Raw genomic sequence first — 27,054 nt, 5'->3', positions numbered from 1 at the left:
ATGCTTTTCACATGTCCAACTCAAACTGCAGGATTGGTGTTTTGTTTCTCCTTTTAATTTACAATAAAATTATACCCTTGTGAATCCCAAAGTAAGATAATATTGAGTTATTCAAAACTGAGGAACTGAAAATATCATCAGCCTCTGAGTCATTAGAAATCAGCATACCGCAGGCTATACTCCGTTTGGACGGCTAATTAACTACAAACATAAATTACATCACTAAGCTGCAAATAACTACATTTTTAGTGACAAAGTGGTAACTTACGCATTGCTATGGCTTCTTTTAAAAGAAGCAACTAAAATTTTTTCAGGGATATTACAAGTTAATAAATGACCATTCTAAAATTTAATGTTCTTCTCAAGGCCTGAAATCACTAGCCCAAGAAGTACTTGTTCCTTTCTTCAAGTTTACAGAAAAAAACTAATAGTACTGTCCCTGAAACACACTAACAAAAGCATTACCTTAAATAGGACATATTTTTCAGAAGCTATAAAATATAAATTAAGGACAAAGACTGTGTGCTAAAGAGCAACACTGTTTTTACAAATATGACTTTAATTAAGCTTGGGGGGGTAATTAACTAATACATACAAAACATTACCCATAAATAAAATAATATGAATTTTACAATGAATACTAAAATCAAATAACAAAAAGTTGCAAATGAGATACCTTGTGATTTGTTAACATCTTTGATGATTTTCTGAAGTTCTTTCAATTCTATATCAAGTTCGTCATAGTTTAGTTCTCTAGATTCAACTTTTGGAGCTTGGAATAAAGAAGGATCTGTCCCCAGGTATGAACACTGCAAGTGACCATCATCACTCAGAGTAACAATCACTCCCTTTAAATCACTACAATAAGGAAGAGAAAATGAGACATAATTAAAATTTTCAGTGCATTTTGGCTTGACCAACTACATTTTTATTCAATTCAGCTTTAACATACCATTAAGAAAATGACTACATATCTATTTCTAAAGTTTTATACCAAAGACTTAACTCAAATGTTTCCAACATCATTTATATTTATAGAAGTACTCCCAATGTTATGATTCATTACAGGAGGAAAAAAAAAACCTTAATAATTGTTACAATAGCTGCCATTTTGGGGGACCTAACTACATGGCAAATCCTGCTCTAAGAGCTTTTCAAGCACTGTATCATTTAATCTTCACTCTAGCAACCACTTAGCAGATTCATAATAAGCATGTGAACAACACTTGCAGAGCTACAATGGATCAAGAGCTGGGCTGCTGCCTGGGGAAGACCAAGGTTGAGGCACAGGATCAAAGACAGGACAATCCAGGGGAATGGCGAAGAAGGTTAGCAGAGTAAGCCCTGGGAAGCCTTGAAGAGAAATGTGCACCCCACTCTTTTGCTTTTCCTTCTCTCTACCTTTGGGACCCATGTTTGCCCTCTTTCCTCAGGTCCACCCACCATGGCTTCCTTCACACACACGCCTACTCAAGTAGCTCTCTGGTATGTTCACTCTTTCCCTTCACTCTTCGATATAAGTTTTCCATTTTCTCATTTAGTAGCTCTTTCTCCATCATTCATCCTGATTATCTCTTTTCCTCCCCATCTTTTCACTCCTCCTTCTCTTTTCCTTATCTCTGCTTTACTCTAAAAACTAGCCATAATATATATTATAGATAATTTTAGCATACCATTTTTAAAAATAAAACTTGTATGTTTTACTGAACTTGCTATAAAAAGTAATTGAGATAAACACTATTTGCTTCCTCCCTAGCTTTCCCAGGAGAAAAAAAATTCAACATTGTCATAAGTCATTTTGAGCTGATACATAATGAATTTGTTCATTTGTTTTTGTTTGTTATGTTTTCTAGTGGCCTTTGATTTAAAAAGGGGGGGGGATTTCCAACCCTGTCCTAAAGATTAAATATTAATCAAAAATAACAGAAAATGTGAGAGAGAAAAGAACTTGAAAAAAATGGTGCTATTTATCTGAAGAAAAGGATATAGGGCATATAAGGATCTAGTCCTTATTCAGAATGAATAAGAATTTTCAAAACTCCCCAATTTTGGGTCATGGCAAGTGGTCAGCTCATTAATCTAAAAGCTCAACTTGGTTGACAGTAGATACCTATCATTGCTCAATCCTTCCCATAAGGTGGCCACCAGCATCCACTGCCTTCAACACAACATTCCTAACACACTTTCTCCAGGGCTTAGGCACAGTCAGTACCACATAACCCTGTGGTACGACTTCAGAGAAATAAAAAATAGATTGATATCACTGATCCAACAGCTAAAGATCTAGACTAGGAGTCAGGGGACTTGGGTTCTAGCTCTGACTTTGCCCCTATACAGCTGAGTCAACTTAGGGAAGTCTTCCTAAATGTTCTTTATCTCTAAAACGAGATGAGACTAGATGATCTCAAAGGTCTTGAAGTTTTATAAGTTGGTTCTGTCAATCTAGCTCAGAAAATAAGTACTCCCAAAATGAAATTATTTTCCTAAAATAAAGTGTGAAAAGTGACCCATAGTACCTCTGGGCTTGACCCTTTCTTTGCAGGCAACTGAAGCCACCTAGCGGTCATGGAAATCCTAACTTACAGCTCTGACAAGACCATTTGACGAGGGTAAAGCTCTGTCCCCTCTGAGTTGTGATTGTAGTCTGTTCCCCATTCCACCCAGCCCCACCAAGGTCTGGGAACCCAGTGAGTCCTCAAGAAACTCTAGGATACTAAAGGGCAGATCTTTGGCTGGCTTCTCAGAGAATGTTGGGATCATCGGTTCTTTGAATCCAGAAGAGTATTTCCATTTCATCTTCACCCTTTGAGTGGCCCATAATATAGGAAACCTAACACGACCCAATACAAGTATCCTTCACTATCCAAATTTATTTGGTCTTTGAGTTGGATAGCTTATTATTGAATCAGTTTCATTCCATTGTTTTAGACAGCAAATAGCAATAATTTAGACACAAGGGAATTATCTAAAAATATATCTGAACCTATTAAGTTTCTGACTTCGGATAGGAAGAGTTTGAATAGTACTATATACATATATTTCTTCAGACTCTCAAAAAAAAAAATTCTTTCCTGGTGCTTGAGGTGTCCAAATGTAAAAGGGAGGAGCCAGGGTCTTCCCTCACTGAAAGAACTTACCAAATGTCACCAGAATGTCTTGACAATAAATTATAAACTTAAGCAATTTACTTTTTTCTTATCCATAGCATCAGAGCCATGGCATGTAATTTAGATCAAACAGAAATTTAGACTAGAGATGAATTCATTTAACATTGCAGGTTTTATTCCATAGGAACACTAAGACAAGCTCTAAAAATTCAAGAATAAATCTTTGGAATTTCTGTCCAAAATACCTATGATGGGACAGGCACTTTGACTCAGGCTATAGCACTGCTCAATAAATAAGAAATGTCATCACTTGGTATCTTAATGCAAAGGAAAATTTCTAAAAGATATATATTGTTCCTAAAGTTAAGCCCAATTTAAGTATAAAGAGGAAAAGAAAAACACAATCGAGATTTTTAAAAATCTTTCTACTTAAAGAACATTTCATTTAAAAATATTGTCCATGTGAGTTAACGTGTAAGGTTCTGTGAATGACAGAATTTTATGCTGGAAGAAGCCAGCAAGTAAATCAAGTATTGTGTACCCTATTGCTTACATCTTTAAAGTAGAGTTAGCATTGCCAAAATTAAGGTCTCTAGATTATTACTGTTCCTTAAAGCACATCAGCTAACCCAAGGCACCAGAATAATGTATTTTATGAAGAATCAAGGTCAAAGATGTTATATTCCTAAGACATAATAATTTTGTGATTTTAGCAATGGGGCATGAAATTAAACAATAGAGTTTGCTCAGGAATCTGAAAGTAATTGTTTCATCACTCAGTAAACAGATCCCTGCCTTAACAATACATTCAAACAAAATTCCAGATGGACTTTAAAAGTTAAGTTTAAAAATATGAAACTATAAAAATATTTATCTGCCTGTGGGATGGAAAGCACTTTTGCTGCAAGAAAGCAATAGAGAAAACTACAAAGGAAAGGATCTCTAGGTTAAACCACAAAAAATTGCTAAACTTGTTATATCCTTTAAAAAACAACATGGTAAAAAGAACAAAAGACAAACAAACTGGGAAAACATTGGCAAGCAACATAAAATACGTAATTTAAGTTGAACCATAGGAAGCTGGGGATATTCAAGTGTTTTTGACATAGAAAAACAATTTTATATGTTTCATCTAATATGTAAAGAACTCTTACAAATCAATGAAAATAAGATTGTATCCCAAAATAAAAAGGTCAAAGGTACAATTCAAACATATTCAATAAATAGAAAAAAAAATTCAAAAATCAAAGAAACTTGTTTTTAAAATGATTTTTAAAGAGCTGTATTTGATTATTTAATATACCAAACTAGCAAAAATTGTATTTAACAATCAATCCTGTTGTTAGAGAAGATACATGGAGATAGAAACTATCATACACTTTCAATGGAAATGTAAATTTGTTAAAAACCCTTTTAGGTAACATTTTAGAAATATATATCAAAAGCCTTAAAAACGCTCATTGCCTTTCACACAGTAATCTACTTCCACAGTTATTAAGGAAATTTAGAAACAGCCCAAATGATAAGGAAAATGGGAAATATTTTTTTAAATCACAGTACATCTATAATAGAATGCTTAGAAGCCATTAAAAATCATGTCTTACAAAATATCTGCTATCAGAAAAAACAGACAAAGAACTATTAAGTGTAAAAGGAAATTATAATACTGCATATACATTGCATTCTAATTTTATAAAAATACAGGTATATAAAATGCAGATTAGAAAAAAAATTACCTAAATGCTAATAGAATGGTTACTATCTCTGGTTATGATTATGAGCAATTTTTATCATGTTTTATAGTTAAAAAATAAAATTAAAAAGAAAACTATTTTCTTTTTTTAAGAAAAAAAATGTTCCATTTTCCATCCCCAGAGCCTGAATTTGAATCAGCAATTAGAGGTTAAATAATCTGTGGAATTAAAACTTTTATCTAGTTCTCTTTTTCTGACAAGGCCAATCTACAAAACGTGCAACTTGAAAGTATTTGAAATACAGCTCACAAGAGATAGAAAAGGAATAGTTTCTTTCACTTGCTAATACAATAAACCAAATGAACAATAGTTTTAAAAACAAATGAAAAGAACATGCATTGAATTTAGTGATCTCTTGTCCAGCTGTATTTTATGCAAAATAGAAATATTTTAAGTTATCAAACTGTCAAAGTCTGGGTTTTATTACTATACATAGATATTAAAGAAATCTTAAAAACTTAAATACTCTTTATTGCACCTAACTTTTATTCTGCCTCAGTAAGAAGCATATGATTTAAAGGCACATCCCTCTAAGCACATCAGGCAGACTCAGTGCAGGGGCCCTTCCTCAGCCCCATCAGGATGGACTTGGTCACTTGAACATATTTTGAGTCACTTCATCATCACTGATCCAAGAAATGTTTATTGAACATCTGCTATACAACAGAAACTACAAAGGCAAATAAACTACTTGCTCCATAAAAAACTGTGGTCTAGTTGTAAAGGGAAACTTATTTTTTTAAAAAATAGCAATTGCAATATAAAATGGCAGATGCTATAGCACTATAGAAAGAGAGAGCAGTGACCGTGCATGAGAGACCAGAACAAGGCTACACAGGACAGAGGACTCAGAAGCTGGATCCTGACCTACAAGTAGATCCTCAGAGATGAAAAACAAAATGGACCAACCAAAGGCAGAGGACTTGCCTTGGTGAACTCAATCAGTCTCAGGACTTGAAGTACCTTTTTTATGCCAGCTCCAATGTTTATATCTCCAGACAGACTTCTCTCCCAAGTCCAGCCATGTACATCCAGTAGCCCACTTGATATCTCCACTTGGAAAGTCAACAGAAATCTAAAGCTGAACAAGGCTACAACTGAGTTCCTGATTTTGGCTCCTCCCCTCCAAGTCAAACCTTTCACTCCTGCAGTCTTTTGTACTTCCAAGACAGGGACCTATATTAAACATTCAGTGAAATAAAGAAGCCCAGAGTGGCTAGAACAAAGAAAGTTCAGAGCAAGATTAGGTCAAGAGGGGCCAAGAAATTACATAGAGTTAAATCATACAGGCTTTCGTAGACTCTTAAAAATTGTGAATTTTATCTTCAAGCAATAGGAAGTCACAAAAAGTTTTTAAGTATAGGAGTGAGGAGTAACATGATCAAATTCATCTTTGACAAAGATCTCTCCTGATTGCAATGTGGAGAGACTATTTTGGGTGGGGTTAAGACAGTAACTCCAGGTGAGGAAAGGTGGTGGCCCAGGTAAGGATGATGGGAATGGAGAGAAGGGGATAGAACAAAAATATTTAGGAGGTATAATCACATTATCTCATTTAATCCCCTCCTCAATAACCTTATGAGGAAAAGGTATTGCCTCCACTTTACCAAAAAAAAAAAAGAATGAAACGCAGAGAAGAGAAAATAACAGATTATGGTTACCAGGAGATAATAAGCAAAACTGCAGAAAGCTGCAGGCTTTCTAGCTTCAGATCTGAAACTTCCCGCTACCAGATAGCTGCCCTTAGAAGGCAATTAATGACTCGTCATACAAAATAATTTTTTTTTAAAGTAGACTATGTATTCAGAAAATACAAAATGCTAAGGAACAGAATGATTTTACATTTAACTGAATTGTATTTTAAATAGACTACAGAAGGGTTTTTTTTTCATTATTTTTTTAAGTACAATGCCTAAGTATTCAAGAACCAAATATGGAAAATAAAAGAGAAAAGGAAAAGAAGAGACCAATTCTAGATAAAATGTCACATGAATGGTATTTGCCTCTCTTCTACAAAGTTAAATACAAAATGATTATGGCCATTTCCTCACATTGAGATAAAATTAGCTGACACACCTGTTTGGAATTCAGGAGTCAAGGCATATTTGAGAGCCATTTAGAAGCTGCTATTGTCAGCAGGTTCCAACTTTATACATTTAGAAAAAAATTAAAATCTCTTTTGATGAGACTTATCAATTGTTAAAATTATCTGAGTTATAAAGTAGATTAGCAAATATCTACAGAATCTAACAGGGATTGATTCTGGCTTTCTGGTTAGTTCTTGTGAAGACAAGTTATGTCTTAAACAAAAGAGAAATAATTTTCACGTTGGAAATACCTCAAATTGTAATTGCTCTTATACTTAAACCAGCTTTGGATTCTTTAGTGCCTTTACCATACTAATCTGGAATCAGAAAACAAAAGCAGGGATGCACAATTTTGTTCTAATCTCTTTTTTATTTACTATTCACCTCTCATTTCTCCACTATATTTCATTCACTCAATCATTCATTCATCAAATATTTTCAAACACCTGTTATGCAGGATACCATCTGAAGTGCTATACAGCATACACAGATAAATTAAAATTCAGAAATTAGTTCAAAGAGATTCTAGCCCTGGAAAAGAATAAGACACGCACCTTGATAAGTATAACATGGGGTAGAAGACATAAGTGTCATAAGACAAGTATAAAGTACTTTCGTATTCAGAAGTAGGAATGTCATTTCTAGCCGGGGGGATCAGGGAAATTTTAATGGTCAAAATAAAAGCTTAAGCTGGACAAAGAAATACAATATGTTCTTCAATGATTGTTTCTGAAACCTGAATTAATTCATACGTGCTAAGTAAGCAAGGAAATGATGTCAATAGAACTTTGAAGTTGGTTCGTACTCAGTGTTTCTCAATACCTGAATGTTTTGAACCTCCAAGTAGCAGCAGGAAAATACAGTTCATGACTGTATACAATGCCCCATCATTCCCCCGTTCTTTGTGGCCCAGTGTACGTATGTGTCCTGGATTGAAAGTGCTTCTTACATGGTTCTTAGGATCAGTGTGTATTTTGCTCTTGTCTCCTTGACGCTTCCTTCAAGTTACTTTCACCTTTCTATTTAAAAGTAGAGTCCTTTTTATTATGATTTTATTAGGGTTTAGTTTTTTCTTTTTTGTTTGTTTGGTGGTTTTGGTTTTGTTTTGTTTACTTTTTTGGTGCTCCGATTACAAAGTTATATAAATTTTAAGTGATCCACCCCCATGATAATCTATTTTTTAAAATCTTCTTACTGTTAATTTATAATGTATTACATTATAACATAAATATCCATAATATTTGAGCCTTTTGGATTTGGAGAGTAGGTGTGGAGGACATGAGAGAATAAAAGCATAAACAGAGAAAAGTTTAGACTCCGTATGAGAAAAAACAAGAAGCCTGGATACAACATGTGGTGGATTAAAAAAAAAGAAGAAAGAGACTATTGGGAATAAAGCCATCTAAATATCTTAGGCTTTACTGTATGTAATTGTGGAACCAGTGAAGGCTTTTGAGCTGGTGAGTGACATGAGCAGAAATATGCTTTAAAGAAATGTACCCTAAAAGACTCAATATTGTTAACAAAGTTGATTCTCACCAAAATGATCTATAAATGCGATACAATCCAAATGAAAATCCCAGAAGCCTTTTTTTTTGGTAGAAACTGACGAGCTGATTTCCACATTTCTATGGAAATGCAAAAAAACCTAGAATGGCAAAACAATCTTGAAAAAAGAAGACTAGAGATGGAGGGCTTTCATAAACTGACTTCAAGACACACTATAAATCAAGACAGTCTGGTATTGGCATGAGAATAAATAGATCAATGGAACAGAATAGAGACTCCAGAAACAAACCCACATTCATACAGTCAAGTGATTTTCAACAAAGATGCCAAAGCAATTCAATGGGGAAAGTAAAGTCTTTTAACAAATGACGTTGGAACAATTGGATATCCATATGGAAAAAAATAAACCCCACAGTATACAAAAAAATTAATTTGAAATGGATTGTTGACCTAAATATAAGAGCTAAACCTATAAAGCTATTTGAAGAAAACTGAAGACAGTATCCTCATGACCTAGGATAGACAAAGATGTCTTAGGATGTGGAAAGCAAAAATCATAAAAGAAAAATGATAAATTAGACTTCTTCAAACTTCAAAACTTCTCATCAAAAGTCACTGTTAAGAAAATGAGTAGGCAAGCCAAAAAGTGGGAGAAAATACATAAAAACAAATTTCTGACAAAAGACTTTATATGTCCTCTGCATATAAAGAACTACTATAACAAATGACAAAAAAGATGAAAAAAAGTTTTTACCTGGGTAAAAGACTTGAACAGACACTTCACAGAGTAAAGTATAAAAATGGCTAATAAGTCAACAAAAAAATGTTCAACATCATTAGTCATCAGGGAAATGCAAATTTAAATCACAATTAGGTACCACCACATATAAATTAGAATGTCTAAATTAAAATGACTGACAGCACCACACATCTATGGACAGCTAATCTTTGACAAACAAGCTAACAAGCTACAGTGGAGAAAGGAAAGTATCTTCAATAAATGGTCTTGGGAAAACTGGACAGCCACATGCAAAAGAATGAAAGTAGACCATAATCTTACACCACACACAAAAATTAACTCAAAATGGATTAAAGACTTGAATGTAAGACTTGAAACCATAAAAGCCCTAGAAGAAAATATAAACAGTACACTCTTTGACATTGGTCTTAGTGGTACCTTTTCAAATACCACATCTACTCAGGCAAGTGAAACAAAAGAAAAAATAAATAAATGGGACTCATCAGACTAAATACCTTCTGCATAGCAAAGGAAACCAACAACAAAATGAAAAGACAATCCACCAATTGGGATAAAATATTTGCAAATCATATATCCAACAAGGGGTTAATTTCTAAAATATATAAAGACTCATACAACTCAATAACAAAAAAAAAATGAACAAGCCAATAAAAAAATGGATAGAGGATATGAACAGACATTTTTCCAAAGAAGATATACAGATGGCTAACAGGCACCTGAAAAGATGTTCAACATCACTAATTATTAGGGAAATGCAAATCAAAACTACAATGAGATATCACCTTACACCTATCAGAATGGCAATAATTAACAAGACAAGAAATAATAAGTGTTGGAGAGGATGTGGAGAAAAGGGAACCCTCATACACTGCTGGTGGGAATGTAAATTGATGCAGCCACTATGGAAAGCAATATGGAGATCCCTCAAAAAATTAAAAATAGAAATACCATATGATCCAGCTATTCCACTACTGGGTATTTATCCAAAGAACATGAAATCAATAATTCAAAAAGATATATGCAACCCTATGTTCACTGCAGCATTATTCACAATAGCCAAGACGTGGAAGCAACCCAAGCGCCCATCAATGGATGAATGGATAAAGAAGATGTGGTATACATATATATATATATACACAACGGAATACTACTCAGCCATAAAAAAAAGACAAAATCCTGGGGCTGGCCCAGTGGCATAGTGCTTAAATTCGTGTGCTCTGCTTCAGTGGCCTGCCGGTCGCAGGTTCGGATCCCGGGCACAGACTTGCACAGTGCTTATCAAGCCATGCTGTGGCGGGCGTCCCACATATAAAGTAGAGGAATATGGGCACGGATGTTGGCCCAGGGCCAATCTTCCTCAGCCAAAAGAGGAGGATTAGCAACAGATGTCAGCTTAGGGCTAATCTTCCTCACGAAAAAAAAAATTTTTTTTAAATAATAAAGACAAAATTCTGCCATTTGTGACAACATGGATGAACTTTGAGGGTATTATGCTAAGTGAAATAAGTCAGACAGAGAAAGACAAATACCATATGATTTTACTCATACGTGGAAGATAAACAAACACATAGATAAGGAGAATAAATTGGTGGTTACAGAGAAGAAGGGGGTGGGGATAAGGTGAAAGGGGCAAAGGGGCACATATGTATGGTGACAGACAAAAACTAGACTATTGGTGGTGAACACAACGCAGTCTACACAGAAACTGAAATATAATAATGTACACCTGAAATTAACACAATTTTATAAGCCAATATGACCTCAATAAAATAATAAATAAATAAAAGATTGTCAGTGCTAAATGTTGGAGAGGATGTGGAGCAACCAGAACTCTCATTATATTGCTGGTGGGAATGTAAAATGGCTTAACTACTTTGCATAAAGATTTGGCCGTTTCTCATAAGATTAAACATATACCAACCCTTTGATCTAGCAATTTTACTCCTAGTTATTTATCTCAGATAATTAAAAACATATGTCCATAAAAATGCTTATAAACAAGACAGGATAAACAAATTACGGTATATTCATTGAATGGAACACGATTAAGCAACAAAAAATAACCACTGCTACATGCAACAACAAAAATGAATGTTGAAAAATATTATGCTGAACAAAACAAGACAAACATCAAAAGTACATATTGTGTGATTCCATTTATATAAGTTCTAGAATAGGCAACATAAATCCATAAATTCATAAAAAATGAACAGTGGTTACCTGGGAGCAGGGGAGAAGGGGATTATTAACTGGAAAGGGGCACAAGGAAAATTTCTGGTGATGGGACTGTTCTATAACTTGAGAAAGCTATGAGTTACACAGGTATACCAATTAGTCAAAACTGTACAATTAAGGTTTTGCCTTCCCATGTATATAAATTTTACCTTAAAAAAAATGAATAAAAAATAGGATAAGTGGAGGTGTAGAAAAAGCAAGCATGCCAGGACATTGATAATTGCTGAAACTGAGCACTGGGTACAAGGGAGTTCATTATGCTATCCAATTACTTTATATATATTTGAACTTTTCCATAATACAAAAATTTGGGGGGTAAAAAACACAGCAAATAAAATGTATACACACATACACAAATATATACAAAATGACACCACCAACACACCACCTACAGAGATAATGTATAAAATCTACCCTGACATGACCTGGGGCCTGCCTAACATTTTAGCTTTACATTTATGCCATAAATATTCTCTCCCCAATCCCCACTCCCATTCAACCCTCTCCTCCATCCTGCCCATTTCTCTTTATCAGTGTGGTAGACTGCAAAGATGGCCAAAATTTTCTCCCTCTACGTATCCACAGCTCTTGCACTGTGACTTTACAGTTCCTCTTATCAAGGGTTGAGTCTATTCCTCCAACCCTTGTATCTGGACTGGATTTGTGTCTTGCTTTGGCTAAGAGAACGATGAGATCACCCTGATTTAGGTTGGGCTGTAAATTCAATTATGTGCATCTTTATAAGCGACAAAAACAGAGAAGACACAGAGAAACACAGAGGAGAAGGCCAGGTAAAGACAGAGGCAGAGAGACATTGGAGTGATGAGTCTTCAAGCCAAGGAACACCAAGGATTGCCAGAAGCTACCAGAAGCTGGGAGAGAGGCACAGAATAGATTCTCCCTCAGAGCCTCCAGAGGGAACCAGTCCTGTTCACACCTTGATTTTGGACTTTGTCCTCCAGAACTGTGAGAGAATAAATTTCTGCTGTTTTAAGGTACCAAGTTTGCCGTAATTTGTTACAGCAGTCCCAGGAAACCAATACACAAGCATATAAAGAACACAAGCACAGAGCAGAAGGATCACCCAGCTAAGCCCAGCCCAAAACTGACAACCCAAAGAATCACGACCTAAATAAATAGTTGTTGTTTTAAGACACTACGTTTTGAGATGGTTTGTTACACGGCAAAGCAAATTGACACAATCAACCTTGCAAACACCCATTCCTCTTTTAAAAATTATCTCTTCCACAGCCAATCTTATTACCTTCAAAAAAAAAAAAACTTTACTATACCCACTAAATAATACTTCTATAATAGAACCTATAAAATGATATAGCATTTTTATTAATTTGTGCATGTTTGTCACCTTTGATCAGGCTGTAAACTCCCTCAGGGCAGGGATTATGTGACACTGAATTTGCATCCCTCAATGCCAGCCACAATGACTTCATCTACATGAAATTTTCCAAAAGAATTCACTCTAAATTCATCTTTATCTATAATACTTATTTAAAAGCAAATACAAAAACACCACAACATTCCACATACCAATCAATAATTACAGACTAAGTAAATGTAGAAGACCTCTGTAATTGCCCATAATACTTCAAATGGAACCCTTGAGACCAATATAGAATATACCCAACTTCATTTACAGTTATCTAATATCCCTTCCTTATTCCTTCTAATCATCACATAATAAGGCAATGCCAAAAGTAGTGGGAAGATAGAGTATGCAGGTGGTAGCTCAAACCTGGCACTGAGCCTTGAATGTATAAATGCCAAGAAAGCCAGTATGCAAATATATTCTCTTCCAAGGAAAAGAAGAAAGTTGTCTAAAGTAGAAGTTCAAGGCAACGAATCTTTCCATAAATAAACTAGATGTTGGAGTCCTTCCCTAAGGCATGAAAGAAGACATGATTCCGTGCTATAATTTTTTAAAGTATTAAGCCCTTACCGGAATTAAGTCAGGCATTAAGCAAACCACCTGTGTGTTTTTAGCACGTATGCGTTGAGGAGTTACTTTTGCAATTTTTTAAAATAGTTATGCCTTGTTTCTCCTTTCCTGCATGACTATCTTTCAGGCAAAGCTTCATATCAACACATTTTTGACATACATAGCTCTTACTAAGTACAAAAATCTGGAAGTCAGGAAAAATCAAGCATAGAATCTAAGTTTCCTGATTCACAGTGAGGTATTTTTTTGCCCACCATTCCATGCTGACTTCCCAAGAACGGAAAATTTAAAACAATTTTTTAAGGTGCAATTTGAGGTTTGTGTAAATGGTTTTCAGTTATTATTGCTATCCACAATTAGCCTCGATAATCAAAAGCTGGATTATTTAATGGGAGAGACGTGGTAATTAGAATGCCCAAGAAAAGGACAAGTAAAGCGGGGGAGCCAAGGCCAGCTTCTAAAGATATCAAAGCAGCAAGCATGCTGCAAAAAGAAGTTGTCACAGCAAATTGCAGAAATTACAGAGGTTGTAGTGGGGAGACTGAACAAAATACCTTTTGTAGTAAAGAAATTTCTAAGCATCAAGAACTCAGAGGTTAGCCTGTTCTTTCAAAACTAACCCTTATTAGACTTACTAGAAAATCAACACAAGAGAACTAAATCTAATTATTTTCACAGACTAAACAAGTAAATTGCTAACCAGAAAAAAAAATGATATAACTTCTAGAAGTGCCTATTTTGTACTGGGGAAGCAAAATATGTTTATAAGGATTTGACTCAATTCTAACTTCTTTCATTATTGAAAAACATGTATTTCTTTAGCACCTACTGTATTCAGGCACCTTTCTAGATGTTAAAGATAGACAGGCAGGTTACATTGGTCATTTTCCTCAAAAAACTTAAAGTACAGCGGGCCATACAGATATGTAAATCAAACAAGAATGTATGAGGCATGCTCTGATGGATGATAGATGTAAGCAAAGGAGCTAATAGAAACAAAGTGAAAGAACATCAAAATCAGATAGTGAGGGGAGAGAACGCTTCCTGAAGGAGAAAACACAAGCAGGAATTGGATAAGAGAAGGAGCAGGGCATTCCAGCAAAGTGTTCTCCATGAAGGACACTACACACACACGCGCGCGCGCGCGTGTGCACGCACACACACAGCAGAGTATAGGACATTCAGGAAAAGTGTTTTACTAAGGTCAGAACCATTCATTTAACAAATATCTTTTGAGTATCAAAGATGTGCCAGGCATAGTTCTCAGAGTGAGAATATCAGTGAAGAAATCACACAAAAATCTCTGTCCTCTAGGACTTTACATTCTAGTAAGGAGAGAAAAAAAGCAATGAACAAAAGAAATAAATATATAGTACATTCAAAGGTGATAGGTGCTACGGAGAAAAAATAAGCAGGTAAAGTAAGACTCAAATTGGACCTAGAAGGAAAGGCATGATCTGCATAGGTTTTAAGGCTGGGGGGGTCATTCCAGAGAAGTGGAACAGCATGAGCATAAGTATTAAGATATATCAGTTTCTATCAGTCAGAAAGTCTATCTCTCCCCAAGAGGATTCAGATGGAAAAGTGGTTGGTGATAAAAATTAAAGGTATGCAAAGGCTTTCAATATCTTGCAAAGAATTGTGGAATTTACTCCACAAACAATAAGAAGCCATTGAAAAATCTCAATGGAGGAAAAACAAATTTCCTTCCATTTCTATGTGGTATTTGACAGCATTGATCATGCCCCTCCCATTCACTCATTCAATAGGCACTCACTGTGCAGCTACACGACCCTGTGTTAAAAATAATATTTTTAAAGTAGCAGTGCATTACGTGTGATAAAAGGTTACAGAGGTGTGGCCCGTCTCCAGTCACTATGGAAGATATGTGCCTATATCCCATTCTAGATAACACAAGACACTATGTGCTAAGTAATATAACGGACGAACCAAGTTCAGTAGTAACATAGAAAAGGACATTATAAAATGTTAATCTAGTGAAACCAAGAAAGGTTTCATGGAGGATTTGAAAAACAAGTAGAATTTAAACAAAAAGAGATGAACAGAGAAAAGGTATTTCAGGGGGAGAAGCAGCAGGAGCAGAGGTTTAGAGGTACACAGTCACATGTCATTGCAGGTGCAGTATGGCTAAAGCATGGCAAGAAACCTTTTTTTGCATAAGAGTTAATTCAGAAAAAAATGCAAATGTTTCTGGGCCACATTACTTCTCTCTCAAAATGAAAATAGCTTTTAATATGTCCCATGGGGTAAAGTTTATTTCTTACTACTTAGATTAACATTCTATTGAATAGAAGAATGTCAGTGGGAAAAATAATGGCCACTATTTTTAAGCCACTAAGATGTTAATATATAGACATTTTTGAGGAGAAAAATCAAGGCAGCTTTCTAACATGTCATGCAGTAAACAAGGCAGGTATGTGAGGAGCCTATAGGGAGTGAGGGATGAGTCTAAAATGCAAATGGGCCAGACTGACAGATCTTGAATGCTGTGAGCACTCACATTTAAGTAAGGCTTTCCAGTTTAAAAAGGATTTGTGCACAGATTGATTTCCCTCTGTGTACCTCGGTCACCTTATATTCAATATACTGAAAACTAAACTTTTCTTTTTCATAAAACTAGTCCCTTCTCCATCCTTCCCATCTCTTTCAATATCACTACAATTAACCTGCTCACCACATTCCAAATAATGACCATAATTCTTTCTCTACTTCATGCCTTTATAAAAAGTCACCAAATCAAATTACTTACTTGCTTCTGAGTTTCCTCATTTGCAAAATGAAGCAGTTACACCAGATGATCTAATGCCCTTCTAGCTCAACTCTATTATGATTCTAAGTCCTTAAACTTCTTGGAATCATTCACCATTGCCTTGGTCTAGGCTAGGGATTCTCAATTCTAGCAGTACATTAGAATCACCTGGGGATCTTCTAAAAAAACACCTATACCTGGTCCTTCTGGTGCCTAGACAAGAGTGTTTAAGACCCCCTGCTCCAGTGATTCTAAGATCACCAAAACTAAGAATCAAAAGTCTAAGCCCTCATTATTGTCACCTTCATTTTGCAGATGAGGAAATTCAGGCTCAGAGAAGTGACAAGATTAGCACGAGGTTTCATAACTAGTAAATGGACCAAGCTCTCTCTGATTCCAAAGCACATATTCTTTCCACTGTGCCAAAAAAGCAACTGATACTTATATATAATCTGTACCAACTAATATAATGCTTACTTTTATGTTGCTTTAAAAATGCATGGTTGGTGTCTCCTAACAGGCTATAGGTCAGAGATGGAGTATTCTGATTTCCCCCATAGAAACTATGTCAGGATTAAGGACACAATAAGTATAAAGTCTATTTTTAAAATATTTCTCATAAAGTAGTGATTTGGCTTTGCATTTTCAAAATACCAAGGAGAGAACTATTCATCTTTTGAAAACTGCCACCATAATTTAGGGAGACTGTCAACTGTTTGAGATGGATAAGCAGTATGGCACAAAGTTCAGGAGGGAAGGACAATTCCTAGGTTCACAATTGTGATGATGGTGTTTTCCTATGACTCTATAAACTCAAGGTACCAAACTTCAGACCTTTAGTGAATAACCAAATCTTATGTTCAGACACTTTAGCAATAATAATTCTTTAGCACAATCCAGTTAAAACAAAGAATTTCAGAAACTCACTAATGTCTATTTTCTCACCTACTTTTACTCCTGCCTGCAAGTTTAGTCTAATCTTGACAAATCAATCTCTAAATTTGCTTTCACACTTCTCTTTGGGCAGCTTATCCCTTTATTCTGACCTTACTTTCTTCTCTAAGAAGACCAGAGGGCTCTGTGATGAACTGCATCCTCCAACTCCAATCCTTCCTAACTTGACTCCGTGTTTCTCAGTGGATGCTGCATGTGGTCCTCGTGGTCTTCGGGGTCAATGTGGTCTTTGTGAGGCATACAGTCAGCTAGCTGCCTGAGCTGCTGAGAACAACCAACCAACAATATCCTACCAACCTAACTTTTACCAGTTAGCAGATGACATTTATTCACTTGTATATCTTCTATTCCCACCTCCCTACACACATATACTCCAATGACTACGTGTACTTCATTACTACCTAGCTTTTGACTTTTTCTTCATTCAGTGATTGAGGCCATTTTGCAGACCTGCTAACAATACTTAGCAAGTGCTTTGTTTTAGATCTTCATTTTCGCAGGGTATAAACTTACAATATTGCAAAAAAAATACAATATAATTTGAATAGCAAATTATGAATAGCAAATGAAATGGTTTCATTATGGCACAAATCTGTCTTTTTGAAGGCCTACAGAACTTACTTATTTGCAATCACATTTAACAATAAACAAATCATCTAAATCCATGGGACCTTAGTTTAAGTTAGTAACATCTTTAAGTTATAAAAGCAAAATATTCCTCAACGTCTATCGGCCCCTACAACTGAGGAATCACTGGTAACAAATATACCAAAAAAAATGCAATACATAAGGAAAGACTGTACTTCTGAACTGATAGCCAATTTTTTAAACACATTTCAGTACTACTAAGGAAATTTTTTAAAATCCTAGTTTGGCCTATGATAAGCCATCAATAGTAATAGACCACACAAGGCACGTGCCCTCCTAAGTAGGAAGTGAGAATGGCCTTCTTTGTGGTTACTAATTACTTCTGCTATGACTAATACTACAGACTGTAAATTCCCTTAGGGTTCAAATGACTTTAGAATTTTGCCATCACTTAAAATCCAATAAACACAGACCATAAAAAGAAAAAAAGAATCCTAATTTTGTTACTACATGTACACAGTTAAGTGATATTTTAAAAGCAAATATAAGTTACAAGTTGAAAGTTGAAAATTATACTATATGGTGATCATCAATGAATTGCCTGTCATTCAATCAAATTGCTTTGTGTTCTTGCTCTTTTTAATTATGTGATATAAAGACATAAGTCTCGAATTTAGTAGCTTTTTGGGAAGACTCTGCTCTTTGGGAAGACTCATACAATGTCCCTGCAAATATCATTATTTCTTCAATAGATTGCCCATATAATTTGCTATTTCAATTACTTGCTGAAATATGTTATTTTGTGCTATTTCTATTATATATCATGCTAGAGTCACAGGCATACTGAATTTGAAGGGGTATTTCAATGCTTAAAATATGAAACAAATTACTCTGGTATCTAAAATAACCTAACTGTGAAAGCAACTCCTACATACATGTGCTAATAATTTGCAAAGGCTATCTTTTATTGGATTCTAGGTAATAACAATGGCATATGTTTTTTGTACGTCTATTCTTACAAAACAAATTTTTCACAACACAACTTTTCAAGAAATCAAAATGCTTCAGATACTTTCTATCATGCAATAGCAATGCAATAACTCAAATATCTGGGTTACAAGATTTAGTACACAAACTTTTTCAGATTACTATCAAAAGAAAAACATTTCATCATTTTTGCTCCAATACAGTTTAGTGATTTTAAAAAGACTCTTACATTTTAAATCCTAAAATTCCTTGCTTTCCTTTTTCTATATTTTCTTGCCCTGGGTAACAGGATTGACTATGGGAGTCTTCATTGATGCTAATATAAAGTGAATTTGGTGTATGGAAGGAAAAATGTTTCAGTAGCATGATGGCCTTCACTATATATTGACACTCATGGGATAAAATAATTTATCTTTTACAATAAACAATCTTCCACCATTTTCAAGACCCTTTACTTTTATAATGCTTCTGAATTGATATAATGCTTTTCATTAAAAAGCATTTGTTGGGGGCCGGCCCGTGGCGTAGTGGTTAAATGCACACGCTCTGCTGCTGGCGGCCCAGGTTCAGATCCCGGGCACGCACCGAGGCACCGCTTGTCAGGCCATGCTGTGGCGGCACCCCATATCAAGTAGAGGAAGATGGGTACAGATGTTAGCCCAGGGCCAGTCTTCTTCAGCAAAAAGAGGAGGATTGGCATGGATGTTAGCTCAGAGCTGATCTTCCTCACAAAAAAAAAAGCATTTGTCCCTTCAAAATGCATTATTTCATCATGAAGTGACAAAGATAAAAGAAAATGCCAACAAGTCTATACTATACTGTAATAAGCAATAAGATCCCTAACAATTAACTGCCTCTCTTCTATCTTCCTTCCTCGTGTTCTGGATAAAGGGGGGGAATCAACCTTTTCATTCTCTTCTTCTCTTTTCCTGGCATTAGATAAGGGAAAGAGGGAATCTTGTTAGATTCTCTCTGACCTGTCCTGACTTCCTGCACTACCATCATTCTTCTGTTAAGAAGCAATGTTAACACACACACACACACAAATGGCAACTCTGTGAAGCAACTGATGTGTTAATGAGTTTGATTGTAGTAATCATTTCACAATGTATATGTATATCAAACCATCACATTGTACACCTTAAATATATACAATTTTATTTGTCAATTATACCTCAATAAAGCTGGGGGATAAAAAGGGAACAATGTTAAAAAGGAATACGTAAAAAGAGCAACCTGTTTACAACATCAACCCTCATTATCTACTGGTTTCTTTTATTAATTTTCTTTTTAAAAAATAACAATTAATTAGCACCCCAACCTTTGGAGTCCTCTTAAAATAAGTGCTTTGGAAAGAAGCAACTTGTGAATAAATTCATAACAGTAAGCCTATCATAGTAAAACTGCTGCAAATCAAAGTAAGAAAAATCTTAAAAGCAGCCCGAAAAGGACAGACTACCTTCAAAGAAGTATTAGTTAGGATAACACAGCTAACTTTTCAATAGTATCTATAGAAGCCAGATGACCAATGGACTAATATTTTCAAAGTGCTGAAAGAAAAAATCAGGAATTCTATACCCAGCAAAAATATCCTTCAGAAATGAACATAAACAATCTCTTCAGACAAAGAAAGAATTGAAAGATTTATTTACCAGCATACCCATACTAAAAGAAAGAGTAAAGGGTATTTTTTAGGCAAAGGGAAAATGATCTCAGATAGAAGCATGAAGATTTAGGAAGGAAGAAGACCGATGAAAAAGCTCAAAATGTAGATATAGCTATATGTTATTAAATGTCCAAAGTTCATTACTATTTCACACCCTCTTATTGTATCTACCTAGAACAGAGATAGTCTTGATATTGTTATTCATATTTAACAGAAGAAAAAAACGAGTGGCATATCTAAAGTTCATTTGTTCGAAATCCTAAAGGTAACTCTGGCAACTGAAAGAAAAGAATCCTAATCTACATTCTCTCTACCAACCCATGCTGCTTGTGAAATCTATAATTAAGAAGACAAAATAAAAAGTTAAAATTAAAAAGAAGCAGGTCAAGTGATTAGAGAGAGAAGTACAAAATCCTGGCTTCACTGATGCTTTGACACTGAGAAACTATTTCCTTGGTGGTGCATCTGTGAACTGGATATTTTCCATTTGCCCTGCAAACTTTCCATCTGTTTCCAATCTGCTCTGTGCCAGAAGAAGCTGACCACTACATCAAAGGATCCCTTTTCCTCTGGCTTACAGTGGAGTTTGGCCAATGAGGACCACTGGCAAGAGACTGGAGAGAGGGAGGAAAGGGGGAGTCAGGTCTCCACCTTGCTAGGTCACCTCAGCTCCCTGCTAGGTCACCAAGGTTGGTTGTGTCCCTTAGCCTAAGGCAACAGCTCCTGTCAGATGGCCCTCTCCTAAGCTACAGCTACACTCTTCAGGATCCAGTAACCAATCCCTCCTCTTGTCCCTTCATATATAGGGATGATAATAGTTCCCACTATTGCTAGCCTCACCATCCCTTCGCCATCCCTTGTTATTGTCTCTTGTTCACAATTACGCTCTCACTTACCCCTATTTGCTGCCGAGACCCTGCTCTATATAGTCTGCATGCCAATTAATAACATGGAACGTAGTAAAAATAGAACAGACACTAAGAGCTCAAACTCTAAAGTCAAAAACAACTGGAGTTGGATCCCTGCTCCAAAACCATGTGACCCTGGAAGAGTGTGCTCACATCTCTAACCTCTCTTATCTCATCTGTAAAATAAAAAAGTAATACTAGTACTTGCTTCAAAAATTGTTGTCTGGTGTGAATTATTTAATGTAAAGAGTTTAGTCCAGTGCCTGGTACAAAGTAAGGGTTTAATAAATATTAAACTATTATTATTATTATTAATTACTACTATTTGCTTCACAGGTATGGTACAAAACTGACCACATGACTGTAACTATGGAGTAAATATATCCATCCCACTCCAGCTTTTTATTTTGATTAATATTTAATACAAGTTTCATACCAGAAAATCATGTCAAAGAGGCAAACTATGCCTTTTACAATACTCTACTTTGCCTAGAACAAGATTAAAATGCAACAGTATGCATAATTTTTCTGTCTATATAAACAAGCATCTGTACATTTCAGAAGAGAGCATTAGTACAAGTGGTTCTGCTCCAGATCAACTTTGCTGGAAAAAATAGTGGCATAAATTGACTCAATCTTATTTCAGCTGGCTCAAGGCTAACGTAAATCCTAATTAGGTCAAGTCAAAGCAAATCATTTCAGTACATCATATACTTACATAACTGCCCTGAATCCAAAAAAATGGATATATTAGACCGAAATTGAATGTATACTTGTGATCAGAAATGCTGAAGAACAATAGCAGTAATCTAAGAAGAAAACCAAGAACAGATGAAAGAGAAGATAAAAACCATCAAAATACAATGCCCATGCTTCAATTTTAATGTTGTGACTAAAAGTGTTAGTATGCATGCAACTGTGAGTAAAAAGACCAAATATAGCCAGCACTACTAAAGCTGGGTGCACGACAGCTAGATTGGTTGCATGTCCTTTGGAAAACAGCTGTAGCTGCTGCCTGCAGGGTCTGCATAATAACAATATATTTGGCAGCACTAAACAGATAACCATCTTCCAAATTTTCTCTAAGTGAAAAACAGTATCAACAACAATAAAAGACTGCTGACTGCTATGTAAACCATGAACTAAAATTCTTTTTCCAGGTTGGTTATGGTACCGGCTCAATAGATAGAAAAAGAAAAGTCTGACTTTTTCCTTTGTACTGCACCAAGGTACCAGTTCAGCGTGGCTTCCATGTGGACTCCAGTTCAAGTCCTTGATCTTAGAGACCATGACTAGCTGTCTTCCTGAATCAAATCCCTCTAAGAAACACAATTTCCAAATCCCTCTGATTTGAACTGTTTGAACTTGATGCAACCCAGCAAACAGAGGAGGCTAAAATATTTAGTGCACACATGGGCACTAAATGATGTTGCTGACTAAATGACCCATTACAAAATATTTACCAGGAAATACCTTACTCTTTGCTAGCTTTCCTATCTTGGGCCCAATTTTCTAAGAGAATTATAATTCAGAGACAACTATAATTCTGCAAGGAATTTAATTCAACAACTACAGTTATAGGCTATCTAAGTAAAATAATTGTCAAATTGAGCAAATTAGCAAATGCACCAAGCCTAATAATAATGTTGGCTAAAACATAAATAGTGCTATTGCTAGGCAGTCTTCTAAGTGCTTATACTAAATTATTCAATCCTCCTAACAACTCCATGTGGGAGGTACTATTATTAGCCCCATTTTACCAAAGGGGATCTGAGGCACAGAGAAGATAAATATCTTGCCCAAGGTCTCAGAACTAGTAAATAAGCTAGTGAGCACGTGGTCCAGAGTCCTCTGCTTTAACCATCATGATATCCTGACAGTAAAAACATGGCTTTTTAAAACATTCCTGAACCATATTATTGAACTGATTAAGGTTCTTCTAAATCCTTAGTCTCTCCTGTCTCTTCTATTTGTTCTCAAACTAACAATTCAAAGCCTAGATTTACAAACAAATAAGAGAACTGGGCATATCTCTACTAAAAAACAGAATGCTATAATAAAATTTCTATCCAATTAAATTTCAGAAGGTTCACTACAGTAAAACTGTAGAGGGTTGGGAAATTGTCTTTGATAACTATAAGGTACCCAATTACTCAAGAAGTTTTTAATAATATGATGCTATTTGTATCTGACAAAGTTGATTCTGCCATATGCTCAATGTATAAAAAGAAGCATCCTTTCATGACTCTGAATGTACTATTATACCAACCCAACTCAGAACTTATCAAATATATTATCAAACGCCTGTTTTTACCTTCTTCTTTCCTCAGTAGAATATAATCAACCAAACTTCAGGAGTCAGCTGCATTGGTAGTATTGTGAAATATATCTTTTGTTGCCTACTTTATTTCACAAAAAGATGGAAAGTATGTGCCTAAGAAAGGATCTATTCCTTCTTGTTTCTCTGCTTCTTGATTCCTCTGTTGCTTCCAGGTTCCAATATCTGATGCCAGAATCACCTAACTGTAATTGGCAAAATGAATCCACTAATTTTAGATTCTAAAATATATAAGCCAAGTCACCTACTATTAAGGACCAAAAAATAGTTACAATTTCTTAGAAAAATACTTCTTTATATTCTTTAGCCATATAATAACTTATTTTGTTCTTTACAATATGTTCTTCAGCAACTGTTTTATGTGTTCAGTGGTATTTGTTACGGTGATTTTTAACTCTAAAACAAAGCTGATGCCTACTCAGTAAAGCAAGCTCATAGGAGCAAGGGTGTAGAGAAAAATCAACCATCTGAGATATCCACTGAATTTTGAAATAATTCACAACAGGTCATCTCCTAGAGTCATAAGTTTTTCATTTCTACATGCTCTTTCACTCTGGCTTGTTTTCTAAGGCTTATATCCCAGAAAATCAGAGTGTTTTCCCTTTAATGTCAACAATGACTCTTTTAAAGGTCTTTTCTATATCAGAGGCAGAAATATATTTCCACTGAAATTTTCTGTTTTACTCTGCAACTCTTGAAGATAACCAGGCACAGAAAGACAAAAATTTTTCTTTGAAGAGTAAATTTTACTGGCACTTGGTCTTTTTTTTTTTTTCCTATTGTTTGTAACAAAAGTACTAAGTCCTAAGATTCAAGATACACTATTGAATTCTATCTGGTTTCTATCCTAAACAAACCACAATTGGAGATGCCAAATTAATTCCGAACAAATTTGCTTCAGGGCACCTGCAGGGGCCATAGACGTTTAATCTTCACATACCAAGAGTGTTTATTCGTCCTTGTTGGAAAGAAATGTAGGTCTGGGAAGTCAAAGGTTAGTCAATGGAGGAGAAAATGGGGTAGAATCTCTTGAGATGATGGAAGAAAGTAATGAACCCTGCAAGTGTTTTCCCTGGCAAGCTGAGAGAACCACCAAGTTTGGGTCAGAGGTCTAATTTAACCAGGAGTCCCATATGTTCTTTTAGACTACCCCAATCTCAATGAAGCAGGTGATCATTCCCTGACTTAAAAGAATTTCCAAATTACAAACCCAAAATGAAAGCATGTCAAATGATGCAATTTGTGAATATTAAATAATTGCTTTAAATTAATTGGGTGTCAAGTTTGTTTACAATATCAATAAAACTTTATCAAAATATAATCAAATGTCATCTATTCACAAATTAAATTCTAATGATGTAGAATTTTATATATATGGTATGTAATATTTTACACAGATATATATCTTAGAAGTACTAACCAATTCCAAGATACGTTCAGAAAACTATTACCAAGAGTTGCAAATGAACAAAAAAAATCCAATTATAATATTTTCTGGGCTATTCTGTCAACAGTCTAGACTAAACATTTATTGGTGTAGTGATTAAATCACATTGCAATGTAGTATTTCCAGATAAATTTTTCTTGATTTCTCTGTCTACTATAGCCATGTTTTAAATTTTCACATCTTTTCTTGAGTGTCACTGTTTTCTGAAATAGAAAGTTGCTCTATTCCAATATAATCTAAGAGTATGTTTTTTTCCCCCACAAACTAAAATAATAATAGACTATTTTTTTTAAAAAATTAGAGGTAGGGGAAGGAAATTGTAAAAATTAAAAGGGATAGGAGAAAATTGGAAACGTAATTAAGAAGTACAAGCAGAACTAAAGCTTAAAATTTAGTTATCACATAAAATTTTGGTTCCTTTAAAAAGTATATTTCCTAATTTTGCCCACTTTGTTGCTTTTTCAAATAATTAAAAATTTAACCATATGGTCTGCAGTCTTTGAGGTTCCTTTCTTTTTCCTCCTGCTTGACCATCCCAACATATCCTCCATGCAACGCAACGGCCCACCCATCAATGTGGTGGTCGCCACCTCACCATGAGGTTCCATTTTAAAAATGTTCTTCAGGAAAGTGACATCAGCAACATGGTGGAGTGAGTTGTTCCCTTTCTCTCTCCCCTCTAAGTTACAACTAAACGGACATCCATTAACCAACAGAGGATTCCCTGCACAACACAACAGGATGCCTGAGAGATCCACACAGCTATACACCTGAGATGGGTGGACTGGATCCCTGGGAAGCAGTGGATCTAAGGAACAGACCCCTCCTCCTTCCTGGCAACAGCGATCGAGGTTGCAGATCTTCGCACAGCAGTCAGCATGACTGTGAGTGGAGACGAGGGCAGCCCACCCACATGCAAATGCTTTTGGAGTGGAAGCCCAGCCATGGTAGCACCCACCTACTGAGGCAGTCCTGCCCACACGAACACTCCTACCCAAATGGCAGCAGCTCAGGCCATGTGAAGGAGCCCCACTTGCCAAATGCAGCAGCTTGGCCACACCTACCTGCCAAGTGCAGCAGACCCACACACACAAACAAAGAGCAGCCTGACTGGGACAACTACCAGTAGACGGGGCAGGAACAGAAAACACACCCACTCCCCTTCCCCCCACAGTGGTGGCAGATAGAAACTGCGACCTGATACTACCACAAATGCCCCAGCAGAGGATCAATTCATGAAACACCATGAAGAACTACACTAACACTGTAGAACAGAAGGAAAATGGCAAGTCTCCAGAAACCAAAACTGAAGTCATAAAAGTTTACAATCTAAATGACAAAGAATTCAAAACAGCTGTCATAAAGAAACTCAACAAGTGACAAGAAAACACAGAAAGACAGTTCAATGAGCTCAGGAATAAAATTAATGAACAGAAGGAATATCTTACCAAAGAGACTGAAACTCTAAAAAAAAACTGTACAGAAATTCTAGATATAAAAGACACAATTAATGAGATAAAAAATAATGTAGAAACCATAAAAAATAGAGTAGACCTTATGGAGGAGAGAATCAGGAGGTGACTTAGAAGATAGAAATCTAGAAATGCTTCTGGTGGAGGAGGAGAGAGAAGTAAGATTTTTTAAAAATGAAGAAATTCTTCAAGAAATAATTGACTCAATTAGAAAAAACAATATAAGGTTTATAGGTATTCCAGAGGGAGAAAGGAGCAGAGAGCTTGTTCAAAGAAATAATAGCTGAGAATTTCTCAAATCTGGGGAAGGAACTGGACTTACAAGTACAGGAAGCCAACAGAACTCCTAATTACATCAACGCGAAAAGACTTTCTCCAAGGCATATAATATTAAAACTGGCAAAAGTCAATGACAATGAAAAAATATTAAGGGCAGCAAGGCAGAAAAAAATAACCTAAAGGGAACCCCTATCAGGCTTTCAGCAGATTTCTCAGCAGAAACCTTACAGGCTAGG

At 35.5% G+C, this 27,054-nt stretch overlaps 1 protein-coding gene across 2 annotated transcripts in view; it reads right to left on the bottom strand.

The window, feature by feature from the left end:
- Positions 1–27,054, bottom strand: part of BBS9 (Bardet-Biedl syndrome 9) — a 433,858-nt gene that overhangs the window by 259,411 nt on the left and 147,393 nt on the right. For both annotated transcript variants that reach the window (XM_058528025.1, XM_058528034.1), the window contains exon 10: positions 677–858. In XM_058528025.1, coding sequence (XP_058384008.1) covers positions 677–858 — 182 coding nt within the window. The remainder of the gene's footprint in view (positions 1–676; positions 859–27,054) is intronic.

Source organism: Diceros bicornis, chromosome 3, assembly GCF_020826845.1.
Source record: "Diceros bicornis minor isolate mBicDic1 chromosome 3, mDicBic1.mat.cur, whole genome shotgun sequence".
NCBI lineage: Eukaryota > Metazoa > Chordata > Mammalia > Perissodactyla > Rhinocerotidae > Diceros > Diceros bicornis.
The sequence above is the reverse complement of the archived record's forward strand: the minus strand, read 5'-3'. Positions and strand labels throughout refer to the sequence as shown.